This window comes from Stegodyphus dumicola, chromosome 6 (assembly GCF_044657685.1).
Source record: "Stegodyphus dumicola isolate Sdum_Otavi_A_Nest chromosome 6, ASM4465768v1".
Classification (NCBI taxonomy): Eukaryota; Metazoa; Arthropoda; class Arachnida; order Araneae; family Eresidae; genus Stegodyphus; species Stegodyphus dumicola.
The window spans coordinates 174961863-174979104 of record NC_140773.1 but is presented as its reverse complement, the minus strand read 5'-3'; the positions used below and the strand labels follow the sequence as shown (position 1 = coordinate 174979104).

Sequence of the window (17242 nt, the reverse complement as noted above, 5' to 3'; positions counted from 1 at the left end):
ATATCCAATTGTAAAAGAAGGTACTTTGGGCTAATACAAATTAGAATATTTTATATGTATTTCTTTTATAATCTGGAAAAAATTGAACCAAATAAAGAATGAAAATTCTTAATATGTCAAATATAAAAATAAATACTTCTTCATTTTTTTCTCTTAATAGTTAAAGTTCTGTCTTGGTAATTTATAGAAATTATACTTGACTAATCCAGGTATGTATTCTCTTTCTTCTTAAAGAATTCAAAATGAAGAGCAGTATTTTATCCTTAAAAATCCTTTGCTCTTAATATTCAGTGGAATGGGGAGTGAAGTGTATCTGGCTGCCTATGGGAGCTTCTTCATCATCCAAACTATGATTTTGTTTCTCCCTTTGTCTTTATTGGGTGTATTTGAGGAATACAAGCAGCAACAATTAATAATAATATATAAATAATGCAAAGAAAGTAATGTGTCTATATACATATTATTATATAATTTTCAAACTAATAGGGCAGGTGAACTAACATGTTAGATAATACAGATGGAGGACAAAATAATACGAACATCTGTGAAATAATGGAAAATTTTTATTAATAGGGAGTTGGACCACCCTTTGACTGAAGTACATATGGTATGCGACGTGGGAAAGATGCATAAAGGTCATGGACAATATTAAACAATATTTAATATTTAAAGGAATATTAAGCCATTTCTCCTGCAGAGTGGTTTCTAATTCCAAAAGTCCGGATGGAGGTGGAAATCGGCGATGAAGTTTGGACTCCAAATATGTCCATAGATGTTCAACAATATTCAAGTCCGGAGACTGAGGGGCCAAGCGAGATGTTCAATTGCATCGTCATGCTCTTCGAACCATTCTTGAATACACCTAGCAGTGTGGATAGGAGCGTTGTCGTCTTGAAAAAGCGGTCGCTCCCCAGGGAATACAGTCTGGACAAAAGGATGGACATGATCCCCTAGAATGTTTATATAGTGATTGGATGTGATCCACTCATGCAGAATAACAAGTGGTTCAAGATCGCGCCAAGATATCGCACCCCATACCATAATAGCGCCATGCTTCACAGTTGGCAAGAGGCAGTCAGGATGAAACGCTTCTTTGGGCGTTCTTCAGACATAAACGCGTCCGTTCGTCTGAAATAGGTTCATCTGACCATATTACCTGTTTCCACTGCTGTGAGGATCAGTCTTTGTGATCTCTGCACCATTGGCGTCGCTTAAAAGCATTAGTTGCTTTCACCAAGGGTTTATGAATTGCTTGTCTGCTATAAATGTTTACAGCATGAAGTTCCCTTTTGACGGTTTTTGCTGAAACGTGGCCCTAGAGATGACTGTTCATTTCTGATGTTATCTCGGATACCGATTGCTTGTGTTTTTGGGCTACTATGTGCTTCAAGATCCATATATCCCTATCAGTCAGCCTTGGCTACTGTTGTGCTTTGAAGATGTCGTGTTACCCTCTTTCGTGTACGCTGTCATAACGGCTGATACCCTACTCCTTCCACTCCTTTGGTGTTTTTGTAACCGGTGCTCCACTTAAATGCGCTCCAACTATCATTCCTCTTTGGAACTCTGACAGGTCTGACATTTCAACTTCTCACAGACAGTTCGATCGAAGCATGCAACACAGGTGACTGCTGTTGAGAGACTGATACCTTCCTCTTCACTCTCACTAAGTGGCAGACTTCTGTTGCAGGTGGCGCAACTGTACTGCAGGTGTGAAATATGTCATACTTTTTCACTGGTGTTCCCATTATTTTGTCCTCCATCTGTACATTAACAACATAGCAAAACTAATATGTATTGCAATTCAATTGTCAACTCTCATAGTGAAGAAAACCTTATTTATGATGAAATAAAAAACAAGGCAAAGGGAATCGTCATATTGTAGACCGAAAAATAATTGAAGATTTATCAATTAACTAGTGCTGCCCTTTTTTTAATATTAGACTCTGTTGTAGATTAATTTTCCTATTTCTGTCTGAAATTATGTTACTGGACCATTGTGCACTCTTTAGATAACAAATATCTAGCATATAACCAGTTCTGTAAGCTGTCGCCATTTTATGTGGTATAAAGTTTATAATTTTTTATTCAAACTACAATAAAACATTACATAAAATAAACCGAGTGCTTTTTATAGAACTCAATTTATATATGGAGAGTGAATATATTTTTATATATAGAGAGAGTGAATATATTTTTATATATAGAGAGAGTGAATATATTTTTATATATAGAGAGAGTGAAGTATTTGTGATGTGGAGTATAAAACCAAAGAAATTATTTGAGCATATGGCAAACTACTGTTTATACATTTATAGCATTTGAAGTGTTAAAATTTTAATATACATTTCTGAATTTAATATCTAATATTGTTTATTATGGAATATGATACTTACTTTTATGTGTTTCAGGTGACATCTTTAATAAGATGGAAGGCAGCCAATCGATATCCAGGAGTAATAATATTTTACATTAATATATGTGTGATGGTTGCATCATTTGGATGGTTAATTCAGTTTTTTCCTGGAGCAAGAGAAAGAATAGTGTGCCGTCATGATGGGACAATGCATCTTCATCAACCTAGGTATTAAATATATTGTTTATATTAAATTAGAAGTCTCTGTTTGATGATGTACCTTTAAAAGAAAGTAGAGATTTGTGTATATTCTTATTGCCTGATATTACATACACTTGTCCACATTTATCATTTCATATCCCAAAAATAATGATATTCTATGAAATACCCAATCAAATAATCCATTCTTGCAGGGATGTATGAAAGTCTTGCTTAATTACCATTATCCAATCAAAAGTGACCAAATGTGTTCTGAAATGCAAATCAGGGCATTACATCATCTATCGATGAATCAAGCGCTTTGAGTCAAGTGAACATCTGAATGAATTTCTGCAATACAATGTTGCATTTAAGTGGGCTCTGAAGTATTATTTGGAAAAGTCTGTGACGTGGCAAATCATTGGCCAGTTAGAAGTAGGGCAGACAATCTTGGAAACAGTGAGGTATGTGAATATTTAAAGATACTCTTCATGCTATGGAAGCAACTTCAGAACTCTGAAACTGTTGTAAGAAGGCCTGGGCAAGGTCATAAACAAGGAACGACTACTTTTCAAGATTGATATCTGGCAATAATTGCTGATCCTAACAGGAAGTCTACTGCTTGGCAGTTAAGTTCAAAGCTTGCAGCGCTATCAATGCAGCTTTTGCTTCATGGTAAACTGTATACAGAAAGTGTAATGAAAAAGACCTTTATGCCAGGAAGCCAAAGGAATTTGTTTCCGTATTTTTACAGCAAATGAAGGATTGCTTTAATTAGTACAAAGAGCATCAGAACTGGAGTGAACACCAGTGGTCCCTTGTTCTCTTTACTGATAAGTTGAGGTTTAGTTTAACATCTCATTCTAAATGTATTTACATCTGGAGGGAGTCAGGAATGCGAAATCTTCCTTCGAACATCATGGAATGTTACCATTTTGGTACTGCAGGTGTGATAGTATGGGGAGGAATAATGATGGATGGATTTATGCCCCTGCACATTTTCAACAGTGGATTTCAGACTGGCCAGAGATATAAGGGTGAGATCTTAGAACCTTATGTAAGACTTTTCAGATATGCATATGGATCTGACTTTATTTGTGGATGATAATGCTTGTCCACATTGAGCAAACCTCATTAATGAATTTCTTGAAAGTGAAAACAGTAAACGAATACCATGGCCATTAGAATGTCTTCATGTTAACTGAGTAGAGAACTTGTTGGACTGCCTTGGAAAAGCAGCTGCATGAAAACATCATTCTCTTAGAGAATAAATGCCCTAAAGAATGCATTGCTGGAGGAATGGAATTAATTCCCCAAACTTTGGTAAACAGTGTTATTGTCAGCATGAAAACACATTTTGATACATGTGTGTAAATTAGGGGAGATCACTTTCCGTGCTAAATTCAAGATCCTTTTTTTTTTTTTTTTTTTTTTTTTTTTGCTGGGTTATTCTCCCCCTCCCCAACTTCTTTTTATAACTTATTATTACCATTTTTATTGTTTCATACTACAATTTTATATCTTATACAGTGCTTTTAAATTTTTTCCTTCATATTTATATATTAATATCATTCCACTCAAACTTATACAATTATAATTCACAGTTCCTGAGAAGTCCGTATTTCATGCTTTCAGATTGTAAAGATAATATTGGTCATGAGTGTATTGTGGAGAGTGGTGCATATTTTATCTACCGAATTTAAATAATAGCAGAAATATGGCAAGTACTTTTTTACGAATTTTAAGTAATTGTGTGATAACTGTATATATACAGGGATTTAACACATTGGTATAATATGGATTGCATAGATACCAGCGAACTTTTAAGTGACCTCTAAATAGCTCCCTTCTTGCTTGGATGCATTCTTCAAAGTGATATGGAAAGACTTCCATGATTTATAATCAGCATCTTCTAAGGAATAGCAGGTACTTCACAGGTGGTTGCGCTCTTGAATTCATCAGTTATTCACAAAAAAATGGGTAAGGATTCTGTTTTTCAGACAATCCTAGAGAAAGAAGTCTAAAGCTGTCAAATTTGGGAAACTGGAAGGCTAAGTCAAGTTCTCAGAATTGAAGTTTACATAATTTGGAAATGTCTCACCCTGTGTAGGTATAGTTGTGCTTGCTGTTGCACTTACTGGAACCAAACTGTATTAGCCAACTCTGTTGCTTAGAATTCTGGTGATGGGCATTGTTCCACTGTATAAGTATCTGCAGCATCTTTGGCATTATATCTGTCATACTTTTTTATTATTCTGGTCCCAAAATGATCAATAAATTGGTAACACTAATGATAATCATGTATAGCATACTCCGTGATGAGAAGAGCTGTGAGTAAGCCATGTATTGTCTGTTTTCTTTTTTCATATACTTCATGGACTTCAGTACAGAAATAACTTGAAAAATATGATTTTTGAGTTGCGATTGTTCCCAACATTGAAAAATTATTTTTTGTGGCAGCAATACTGGAACATACTTTATTTTAGTATCATTGTAAAAAATGCCAGTAGTGTTTCTGTTGTATAATTTAGTTTCTCATGTACACTGGCTACAAAGCTGACACTTCTCAGTTTGTGCCAAATGGATTTGATGATGCAAAGGATCTCTCAGATCAGACATGTCAAAATTTTATTGTAAATACCAACAATGATACTGTATGCATTGTGATGTAAGCAACTTATGAGAGATGGAGGAATAATCAGACCAGTGGTCTTTTAAATATTTATTTGTAAAACTTAAACAAAGATTTCTTCATTAAATAAAAGTATAACATCAATACAGCTACAGAACAAACAGACATAACTTCCGCATGATGCGGATCAGACAGTCACTTGGTCTACCTATGTCATTTGACTTCTACTATGTCATTTATGTATGACTTCTACCTATGTCATTTTTCAAAGAAAAACTTCTTCCTTTCCTTTTACATTTTCATTGCAAGGGAACCGCACAAGGGAAGTGTCCTTTATGATTTTTTTTTTTTTTTTTGATTACTTTCTGGTCATTTAGCAGACACTCGGTGTTAGTTCCCATGAGAACAGGAAATCCTGTAATTTAAACCTGATGTTTCATAATAACTGAGAATTGTTACAGTATCAGTGACATTTCTTTACTGAAAGTTTAAAAAAAATACTTCTTCTGTAAGACATCGTTTAAGCATATATTTTAAAACTTTCATTATGAAAGCCTGCAGATGCAGAAAAAATAAACAGTCCTACTAGGAAGCGACCTTCAACTAAACTTGCAACAGATCTCTTGCTTCTCTATATCTAAGAAGAAATCAGATGATTTAAAGTTTAGTCACCGGTAATGCTGGACAACACTAAGCTTGTTATTTACCATTTTACAGTAATCTAAAATTTGAATCATAAAAGGTACTTGCATATTAATGCCACCACTTTGGTGCAAATTAGCGATTTTTCAGAGGAAAAGGTAAGCATAACTTATTGGCTGCAAGTTGGCGATTTTCATCAAATTTTTAAAAAACATCCCAAACATTTCTACTGATATTTATTGTAAGTTGGTAAACATTATTAACATATCAAAAGAAAACACACATTTAAATATACAAAATACAAATTTTAATTATTAAACAAGGATGATTACTTAAATACTGTTTTCTTGCAAAACTTTTACCACAATTTCTTACATAGCTAGCAAATTCCACAATTGATACTTTAAAATTGAGTTGAAAGGAAAAAATATTTGTCCATAAAAAAACCTTTGGAACTTAGAATACAAGAAAAAAAATGCATACAAAAATGGTGACATTACTGAAGGACTGTTATGAGCATGGTTGCAAGAGTTTGGCATATTCTGAAAATTTGGCAACCTTTACTAAGGTGGTTGCAATATTATGTAAGTACATCATAAAAATAGGTTCTTGTGAAATTGCTCACTTCATATTGTAGTTTTATTAATGTAGCATTAAAACAATGAAAATGCCATTTTATAATAAATTTGCACTAAATGTCACAATGTGGTAACATTATTAAGAAAATTTAATTTTTTATCTCTAAGTTTTTACTTCTTTGTACGAAGTAAAAAGGAAGTATTGTAATCATGAAAAGTTTCAGGCATCATATTTCACCGCTATTGAATGCAATTTAACGATGTTTTTTCTTGACATCTGTACATAAGGACAGAATAAAGGACTCTCCCCCCAAAAAAATTTAAAACTAATTTAAAATGACTTCTAAAGAGAATTTTTCTGGTGTCTGTGCGTACATATGTATCTCGCATAACTCAAAAAAGAGTAGCCTCAGAACGTTGAAATTTTGTATATAGGGACTGCTATAACATGTAGATGTACACCTCATATTTTGGTTGCAGTTGGCCGCACCAAAAGTATATAAATATATGTATATACAGTGGCTCCCAAAAGTGTTCATACACTTGTGATTTTCATTGAAATAGGGCTCTATCCATTAATTAAAAGTAAACTTTCTCAATGAGATTTATTTTTAAGAAATTAATACAGTAGAAGTCCGATAATCCGGCACGTTCGGGACCGGCTCGGAGCCGGACTACCGAAAATTCTGGTCTATCGGGCGGTAATTATAAGAACAATTAGGTTAATAATTAAACTAAAAATACAGTATGCAAATACATACAGCAAAGTTTATTTTACATTTCATATAATGTAGGTACACATACTGTAAAACATATTTCACTTAGATTTAAAAAAGTCACGAATGTCTTTTTGTTTTCTTGACTTTTGGCATTTAGTATAAAATTTATTTCTAATGATATGGAAATCAATAATTTCTGAAGCACTGTAGCTAGTACTAGCCTCGGCAAAAGAGATAAACTTATTTAGTGATTCTGCAGCTTCTGCCCAGCTGATTTTTACCTTTTCTTCCGTTTCAGCATCTGAGTCATTTTCTTCAAGATTTTGAGTAGGCTGAGGGTTTACTACAATGTTGATAATGTCCTCATCGGTTAGTTCTTGTTCAACAGGCTCATTCTCGTCGATTAAAAGCCACTCCTCTACCTCATCTTCAGGCAGGTTTTTCAAGGGATTGTCAGTACTTCTAACAACATCCAAAACTTTGGTCAGAGCGTCTTGATGGTTTTCTTCCTCATCAGTCTGTAGAGTTAGGTCAGATGCAGGGTTTGCAGTTGGCCAAAGTTTTCTCCAGCATTTTTGGAGTGTTGTTTTTTTTACCTGGTTCCAAGACTGTGCAATAGCATAGACGGCATCTTTTACTGTAAACTTTTTTTGAAAATCAGTCACGTCACAGTCGGCATTTAACAGGCCTTGAATAAAAGACCTTCTATAAAAGCATTTAAAATTTTGAATAACCCCTTGGTCCATGGGTTGAATCAAAGATGTTACGTTAGGTGGGAGCAGAATAGCAACAATATTTCCAGAAACTAACTCATCTACTAGCGGATGGGCTTTGCAATTGTCCAAAAGAAGGATGGCTTTAGTATCTTCTGCTAGACCAAGGCTTTTGAAGGATTCCTTGACCTCAGGCACAAAGTGGTGAAAAAACCAGTCTTTAAAGAGGGCGGCAGTTATCCACGCATTTGATTGAGCATCGTATTGGACAGGCAAGTGTGTAACATTCTTAAAAGCCCTGGGTTTTGCAGATTTACCTATCACAAAAGGGGTCACTCGGTGGTTTCCAGACGCATTAGCACATAGCAAAACGGTTAATCTGTGTTTTTTTTAAAACTCTTGGCTGCTTTTTCTCCTCCCCCAGCTAGTGTAGATGTTGGTAAACATCGCCACAATAGCCCTGTTTCATCAGCATTGTAAATCTGTTCAGGTGTTAAATCATTATCAGCCACGATTTTCTCAAACTCGTCTTTGTATTTTTCTGCAGAGTTTTGGTTTGCTGAAAGGGTTTCTCCAGTTACATCAAGTCTTCGAATTCCATGCCGAAACTTAAAGTTTCTGAGCCAACCATCAGAATAATTACATTCACTTTCAGCAACTCCTAAATCTTGGCCGAATTTCTTTGCCTTTTCAACAATCATTGGCCCTGTTACCGGCTTTCCTTCAGAACGTACTGCACTAAACCATTTGAACAATACACTATCTAGCTGTTCCAGTTTTGGTTTTTTTAATGTTTGTCTAGAAGCCAATTTTTCAGTTGTTACCGATTGAGAAGCAAACTTCATTAGTTCATCTTTTTGTTTTTTAATGTCATAAATAGTTGATGAGCCAATATTAAACTCATTCATTAAAACATTTCTATTCTCGCCTTTTTCTAGCCGTTTGATGATTTCTAGTTTCTGATTGAGAGTCAGTGTTACGTGTTTTCGTTTCTCTCCTTTTGAACTCGAAGGCTTAGGTTTTGAAAACATGGTCACTGTACAGTTAGAACGAAAATCACTTTTTTTATAAACAGTTGTTTCAAAAGTTACGTTTACTGCGATGTGAAAGGACACAAAACAACAACGCACAAAAAAATGGCAAAGATGCTTCGTGATTGATTAACGGAGCTGCACTGCACCTGAATTTGTTGTGACAGCTGAGACTAGCCGGCCGCTAATTGTTTCCGAACAATATCGAGCGCTTCCGGATGATCTCGAACTACCCCGAAAACTTCCGAATAGCTCTCGAGCGGTTTTATTTGCTGTAAAGACACACTTTTGGAGAAAACCAAAATTTTTACAATTTTCCGGAGCTATGCCGGACTATCGGGCATTCCGGACTGTTGGATGCCGGACTAATGGACTTCTACTGTAATCAAAAAATGACAAACATTTTATCTCACAAAAGTCTTTGTACACTTAAAAAAATTTTGACATATTAGAAAATATTTTAATTTTTCGTTAAATTAATATTTAATAGCATCCACAACAGCTTTTAAATGTTTGGGAATAGATTTTACTAGTTCTTTTATAATTTTCATCCATTCTTCCGTCATGACTGTTTTGAGTTCGCTTTTTGTTTTGATGTCGTGTTTTCATACTTTAACCTCCAGTTCTTTCCAAAGTGTTCCATGGGGTTTAAATCTGGCAACTGAGGTGGTGTTTACAAAACCTGTGGACAATTATAGAGACACCACGGGTGAACATTGAGAGCCGTATGCTTAGGATCGTTATCATGATTAAAAATAAAGTTGTTTCCGATACCCAAATTTTGGGCTGATAATTGATTCATTATGTCATCAATAAATACCAAATTACCTAGTCCTTACGTAGCCATGCACCTCCACACAAGAACACCTCCACCGCCATGCTTAATTGTTCCAACTAAGTTCTTAGAATAAAGTTCCTCATCTTTTCTTCTCCATAGTTATTCGACCATTGGAACCCAAAACGTTAAATTTGCTTTCATCAGCAAATAGGACATTATTCCAGTACGTTTCGGGTGTATTTATCATTGATTTTGCGAATGAAAGCCTAACCTTCCTGTTTTTCTCACCAACAAAAATTTTTTTATAGGCTGAACGCCATGTAATCCAGCTTCTCTGAGAACTCGTCGAACAGTTTCAGGTGAAATTGAAGTAGAAAACTTTGCATTAAATTCTGCAGAAACTTTTACAGCACTTAAATGTGGGTTTTTCACAAATTTCCTAATAATAAATATCTTATCACATTTAGTTAACTTTCTTGGTCGACCTTTTATTACCTAGTTTTTCAATCCGATTTTCTTCTTTAAAGCGTTTTATCACATACTGCACTGTAGAATGGGATAAATTAACTAATTTAGCGATATTTCGAATTGAATTACCGCTACTATGGGGAAAAATTATCAAGTTTCGAATGCTGTTTGTAATTTCTTTATGACTTTGACCCATTTTTGAACAATAAATGGAATATTATGAAGTAAACAATAAAAAATTAAACCAAGCAATTTTTTAAATGCCACCATAATGCAAAAATTAAATTATTTAGAATTTGAATAATTTAATTTATTAAAATAATTTAATAAATTAAATTATTTAAAATTATTCTAAGTTTGATAAAATCAAACTTAGAATTATTGTAAGTTTGCTTTTATCCAAAAATATTTCAGTGTACGAAGACTTTTGTAAGATAAAATGTTTGTCATTTTTTGATTATTAATTTATTAAAAATAAAGTTTGCTATATTTTAAAAATATTTCATGTAATTTTGTTAGGAATAGATTAAAGATCTTATTATTAAAATCTCATTCAGAAAGTTTACTTTTAATTAATGGATAGAGCCCTATTTCAATGAAAATCACAAGTGTACGAACACTTTTGGGAGCCACTGTATATATCCACTCTGTTACTCAGTTCAGTGATCTCACTTTCTTTATTCTTATAATGTTTGTAAATTATGCATTTTTTGCTTTAAAAATGATTGAATTATGCTGTTCTTATCTTCTGGTTGAGGTTTTATGCCTTTAGTAAATCTTTATGCAATATTTTTAGAATTATCAACAATTTAAAAGTTGTTTAAGTGCCACTAAGCCTAATAATTCTTTCCATGTCGGCCATTGCTTGTTAACATTTGAAACAACAGAATATTTAATGCCTTCTTTTATTATTACAAATTAAATCATGCTTAATCCATTCTGGAATTTATTTGAGAAAATAAGTGTTTAAGATTTACTTCATAAGTTTCAATACAGACATTTTGAGTTTTTATGTATTTTTGCCTTGTCGCGAAGTGAGAACTGAATTAATTTTCCCTTTTTTTTTTTTTTTTTTTTTGTTGTTGTTGTTGTTTGCTTAATTTCTTTTATACATCATTTTAGATTTATTATAACAAGCAAGGTAGTTAGTACAATAGTGTATGACCAATTTGGTCTAGAAAACATTTTGCGCAATATGCTGCAAAATAACTAAATTAGAAATTGTAGTAAGCTCGCCTAAAATTTACCAGGAGCTGTGGCTCCAAAATGTTCAACACATTTTAAAAGAACAATGTCATTGAAGGGTTAGAAATCATGCTACACGAGAAAAGAAAATAAACACAGTAAAATACTTAGCGTTAGAAACTAGTATTGGCAAAAAATAATAAAATACCTATGGATGTGACACTTGAAAAATTAAAACATATGAAAATCAAATCAAGGAACAAGTTAAAACATAAAACAGACAAAATCAGATAAAAATTGAAAGCGGAAAATTGTAAATTAGCTGAATTCGACTTCCAATCTGGCTTTTCAAGGGAAATATTTGATTGAACGTCGAATCAAACTAACTCCATTACGTGTTTCGCCGAAACAGACAATTGAAATTTTTTCGCTACAAAATTTTTTAATTAGACAAAGTGTCTTGATTTGAATAGAACATGTGGCAGCGATTAGATAATTCTTAAGATGATATAAATTTTGTGCATTTTGAGTTAGAAAAGGATTGAAATGTAGTGCTGTTAAGTGAACTTAACAGCCAGAGTGTTGCTATGGCCAGAGTGTTGCTATGGTAAACAAATATAGGAATTTTTAAAGAGTTCATTTATTCTATTGTGGTTTATGTGCTATGTGCTATCAATGAATATGTGCTATCAATGAATGAAGTAGATTTAATGGTAAACAAATATAGTGAGTTTTAAAGTGTGCATTTATTCTATATTGATTTATGCACAGTGGATGAAGTAGATTTAATGTAATCCAGTAAGTTTAAATGAAATGCAAAAAAAAATGCGTATAATTTAATATTTCTGTGCAAGGAAGTCATGTGGTGCACACATCAGATTTTTTTCATTACTATGAACTATGGATTTTCTGTATAGCTCAACATGTTAAAAAGAAATGATTACAATAGCACAATTAAAAAAATTATTATTAAATAATGTTAATTTTATAACATTTTATAATTAAGAAAAGCTCAGAGTATTCCCTATGTTAACATATTTTCCTTTTTATTCCCTATGTTAACCTCCCCCCCTTTTCCAAGAAGTGAGGAATATATTATAGCTTTTTTCCAAAAAAGATGCATTTGACCTTACATTCAAATACCAAAAAAATGGTCATTGAATAAAAATACATATCAATGAAAGCATTTAGTGAACATAGTTAGTTAAAATAACATGCCAAATAACAATTATTTGAGGTGTTAAGACAATAAGAATCAGCATTTGTAAATTTGCAGGACGAGTTTCGAAGGTTTAAATATAAAACTGTTTTCTTCATCTGGAGAAGTGCTAGTCAAGATTTCCTTCCTTTTGTTGTTATCGCCTGAGTACAGACGTTTCTTTCTTCATTTGCATTTTTGTAGCTGAAGAAGATGGTTCTATATTTAAACCTTTGAAACTAGATCTGCAAATTCTGATTCTTGTAGCCTTAATACCTGCAATACAGCATTTGAAAGTGCAACATGTAAAGTTGTAAGTGAAGAAAAAGCATATATTTTGACACCTAGAACAGTGGTTTCAGAATACTGTTTGTAACAGCATAATGATTTATTTATTGTCGAACAGAGGAACTGATGCTGATTAAGTGGTATAAGAAACAACTCAGTATTAACGAAAATATAATTGAACAAATTTATGACACAGGTATATTCTCTTCATCTAATCCAACAATCAAATAAGTGAGTAGATAGCCTTAAAAAAATTGCAAACATAAATGTTAATCTGTCTACATCAGAAAAAAACATAGCTTTAGGATTCTTCTACAATACTGGATATTTTGTGGGTTATGCCAAGAAACTTGTGAATTATTTTTCGCTCAGATTCCAAATAGACAAGCTACCAGACATCCAGCTAACATATAAACAAAGGAATTGGAAAAAATGGCTTAGGGACATTTTGATGTGAACCATAAATTTCATTTTGTTGATCCACAGTAGCTATATAAAATACTGAAAGACTGTGCCACACAAAACGGCAGAATAATAGTTAACAAGACATATAGAGTTCACCATCATCACGAGTCTTACCTTCTGATGTTCATGTGGCAAAAGTTCTTGGGACAAGAAAATACTTCTGAATATGCATGAAAAGCAATCACAGAAACATAGCAGCCACAAAGTACACTGTTGTGCAAAAATTAAGGACGAAGTCGAAAAATTAGCATATCAGCTGAACCAAGAGGCAGAGCGGACAGAAAGACCAATCAGGAGATTAAGTAAGGTGATGTACGGTAGCACATGCGCAGATATGCAGGTAGACGTAATGGGGGAGTGTCTGAGTAGTATCAAGCATGTTGTCGGTGTAAGATCAGTATTTCTGGCAGAGAGATTGCACGCCGTATAGCAGTTAAAATCACATTGAGTTACTGCCTCAGCGAGAAATGGCGAATAATCAATCTGTTCGTTGTTGTTGAGGCATTGCTGCCAATTCGTCTTGCAGCGCCAATCAAAGCGCCGGAATCGTTACTGGTGGTAAGGTACGAGCTGCCAAGCGTCTGCCTAGAAAATCCCATACATGCTCAATGGGATTGAGATCCGGAGATCGTGCCGGTTAATCCATACGTTCAATATCCTCACATCTGGATTACATTAGACGACATCTGGATGCTTTTACCCGAGGTCGAATCATTGGGAAGTTGGAGGAAGGCCGCAGTGTGACAAGTGTGGCTGCAGAGTTCGGAATTGCTCACAGCATTGTTTCATGACTTTGGAGACAATTTCAAACTACAGGAACAGCTATCCGAGGGTTTAGTAGTGGTCGTCCACAAGGAACCACACCCGCAGATGACCAGTATATTGCCTTACAGGCCAGAAGAAACAGGCGGCAGACAGCAGGAGAAATCGCTAGACACACAACACAGGCGACTGGACGACCGATATCTCGTTTTACCATGGCCAGAAGACTGCACGGTGGTGGTCTGTCTTCACGACGCCCTGTACGGTGTGTACCTCTAACTCCTACCCATCGGAGAAGGCGTTCTCTGTGGTGCCGGGAACACCAAAATTGGAGAGACAATGAATGGGGACGAGTACTCTTTACAGATGAGAGCAGATTCAGTCTGAGTAGCGATTCTCATTGCATACTCATCTGGAGAGAGCGGGGAAGCCACAATCATCCCTCGAACATCATTGAAAGGGCCAGGTATGGAGGTGGCGGTGTTCTCGTTTGGGGAGGCATCATGCTTGGTAGTCGTACAGACCTTCACATCTTCGATGCAGATTCAGTCAACGGGACCCGTTATTGTAACGAGATTCTTCTTTCATATGTGCGTCTTTTTAGAGGCGCTATGGGTTCGCAGTTCCTTTTCATGGATGACAATGCACCATGTCATCGCACAGTAGCTGCCGAACAGCTCTTAGAGAGTGAGGATATTGAACGTATGGATTAACCGGCACGATCTCCGGATCTCAATCCCATTGAGCATGTATGGGATTTTCTAGGCAGACGCTTGGCAGCTCGTACCTTACCACCAGTAACGATTCCGGCGCTTTGATTGGCGCTGCAAGACGAATTGGCAGCAATGCCTCAACAACTCATTGACACCCTCATTCTCAGCATGGGCAGACGCTGTGAAACCTGCCTAGCAGTCAGGGGAGATCATATCCCCTACTAAAGACCGGATGTTTCTTGCTGGACACCCATCACAGGGATGTTTCGGCCTTCAGTCGCATTGCGCTCCATGCTACTTTTTCAATAAAGCTTCTTTTTATCCTCTGATTTCTCTTTTAGTAAGTGTTGCTTACATTACTTATGTTCTTACGTATTGGGATCTTACGGTATTAAATGTGTTGATTTGGAAAGCTTTTGTACAAAGTTATATTGAAAAAACAGTCTCGTCCTTAATTTTTGCACACCAGTGTATATACAGTCAAAAGTCGTTAATCCGGACTCGTCGGGACTTCGGCGATTCCGGATTATCGATTTTTCCGGATTATAGATCATCAGTTTAAATCTGGTAAAATGGCATGCAGAAATTATAAAATTAAAAATATGAAACTGTAATTTACGAAATAAAGAACAATTATGATCTAAAGGGTATCAAAATTTACAAAAAAAAAAAAAAAAAAAGCTTAATATTTATTTGTTTACTTTATTAAACATTTCTTTCAATGTAAGTTGTTTAAGTTGCTTCGTTTTTTATGTGATAATACATTCTCTTTAATTCTATAAACAGACATAATTTCTTGTTCAGTTACAAAGTTCCGCTGTTCAAGTCCTATGATTGCTGTGTCGAGAATACCGACTAATTTGTCAATCGAAATTTTTTGTTTTCAATAACCTCTGTCACTTTCTTCACTATCGGAAGCGAATTATAATGACGAGGAATTTGATTTAAATCATATCAAAGATGGAGTACACGAGATGAAATACTACATTTAATAAGGAATTATAAGCCAAATAAAATAAAAACATCTGCCCTGAAGATAAGGATAGTGCTGACAGATCAACTTCCAATTCATTGCACGCCGCCACGGCGTTAAAGATAAACAAACGTTAAAATTTAGATAAACAAACGTTAAAGTTTAGATAAACAAAGGATATGCCTTTATCCATTTTTTGCAGCAATTCCACTTTTTGTTTAATGGACTCCGAAAGATACTTTCGCTTTGTATATCCCTTTACATATTAGTAAATATACATCGGAAATTCTATTTGACATAATCGAAAGTTCAAGCTTACTTTTATAAAATTGCTCTAACAGTCTGCAAAAAATAATAATCCGGATCCAATTCGAAGATTAAGGAACAACGCAATCTGCAACATTAACTGAAATAGATAATTTTAGCTTAGCTTATCCCGTCCGTTATACATTAAATGCGCTTTTGTAAACGTATTTTGCGCATACGCACACGCAAATTCGCAGCGGTATAGGTCTTACGCGCATGCGTCAACACGACACATGCGCAGAAAGTTTGTAGCTTTGAGGTCCGGATTACAGATCATTCCGGATTATGGGTGTCCGAATTAACGACTTTTGTCTGTATAAGAAATAAACATGAGTCTGGTGATAAACCTGCTGCCAACTTGGGATTAAAGAAACTGCAATAATAAGGAAATATCATTGTTTTCTCACGTATCTCTACGTAATAAAAAACTGGAAACCTAATGCACTTAAATTTTTTTGATGCTATTGGATGCTCCAGGGAAAACAATAATCCTTCCCTTTGAACTAAAAAAATAAGAAGGGGGGAGAAGGGTTTCTAGTGGTTTAGAGGTCCAGATCCTAGATCATTCTGGATATTGGATGTCCGGATTTTGGACTATATACATTTTTTTGGCATATTTACTACAGTTGTTTGCCTTTAAATCAAAGTTTTAACTTGACAGTTCTTATTAAGAAGTCAGGTTTCAGCATAGATTGTGGATTTTAATAACAGATATATTTATACTTCTGTCACTGTAAAGCTATAGCTTGATATATTTTTTTGACCTTTCAGGCATACTTCTATTGTTACAGTTATCATTTTTGTATACTGTCCAAAAATTTATCATTCACACAATTCAGTTTCATTTCATTTCAGTTCTGGAGAACACTTGTGCAGCTTGACATTTGTGTTAGTTTATGCTGGTGTTGTGGCTGCAGTTGTATGGTTTATAATCTTAACATATGCATGGTATTTGCTGGTGGTCCGTGCATCTGGCTCTCCCAAAGATATCATTAAGAAAAAACATTCCAGTTTTCATAGCGCTGCATGGAGTCTTTCTATTGCACTTACTGTTATTATCATGGGCATGAAGGGGGTAAGTTATTTGTTATGATTTTACTGTCATGATTGAAATTCTATTATATTAGTAAAAAATTATTTTTTTTAATTTAAAAGACTTGCAATTTAACATTGTGAATATCAATGCATTGTTTAAAACAGAGGATCCAAACAAAATCCGAAATTTTAAAGGGCGGTC

The 17242-nt window shown here is 34.6% G+C and overlaps 1 protein-coding gene across 2 annotated transcripts in view; it reads left to right on the top strand.

Moving 5' to 3' along the window:
• Positions 1-17242, top strand: part of smo (smoothened, frizzled class receptor) — a 110355-nt gene that overhangs the window by 28562 nt on the left and 64551 nt on the right. For both annotated transcript variants that reach the window (XM_085819179.1, XM_085819180.1), the window contains exons 6-7: positions 2412-2584; positions 16861-17080. In XM_085819179.1, the coding sequence (XP_085675305.1) occupies positions 2412-2584; positions 16861-17080 (393 nt within the window). The remainder of the gene's footprint in view (positions 1-2411; positions 2585-16860; positions 17081-17242) is intronic.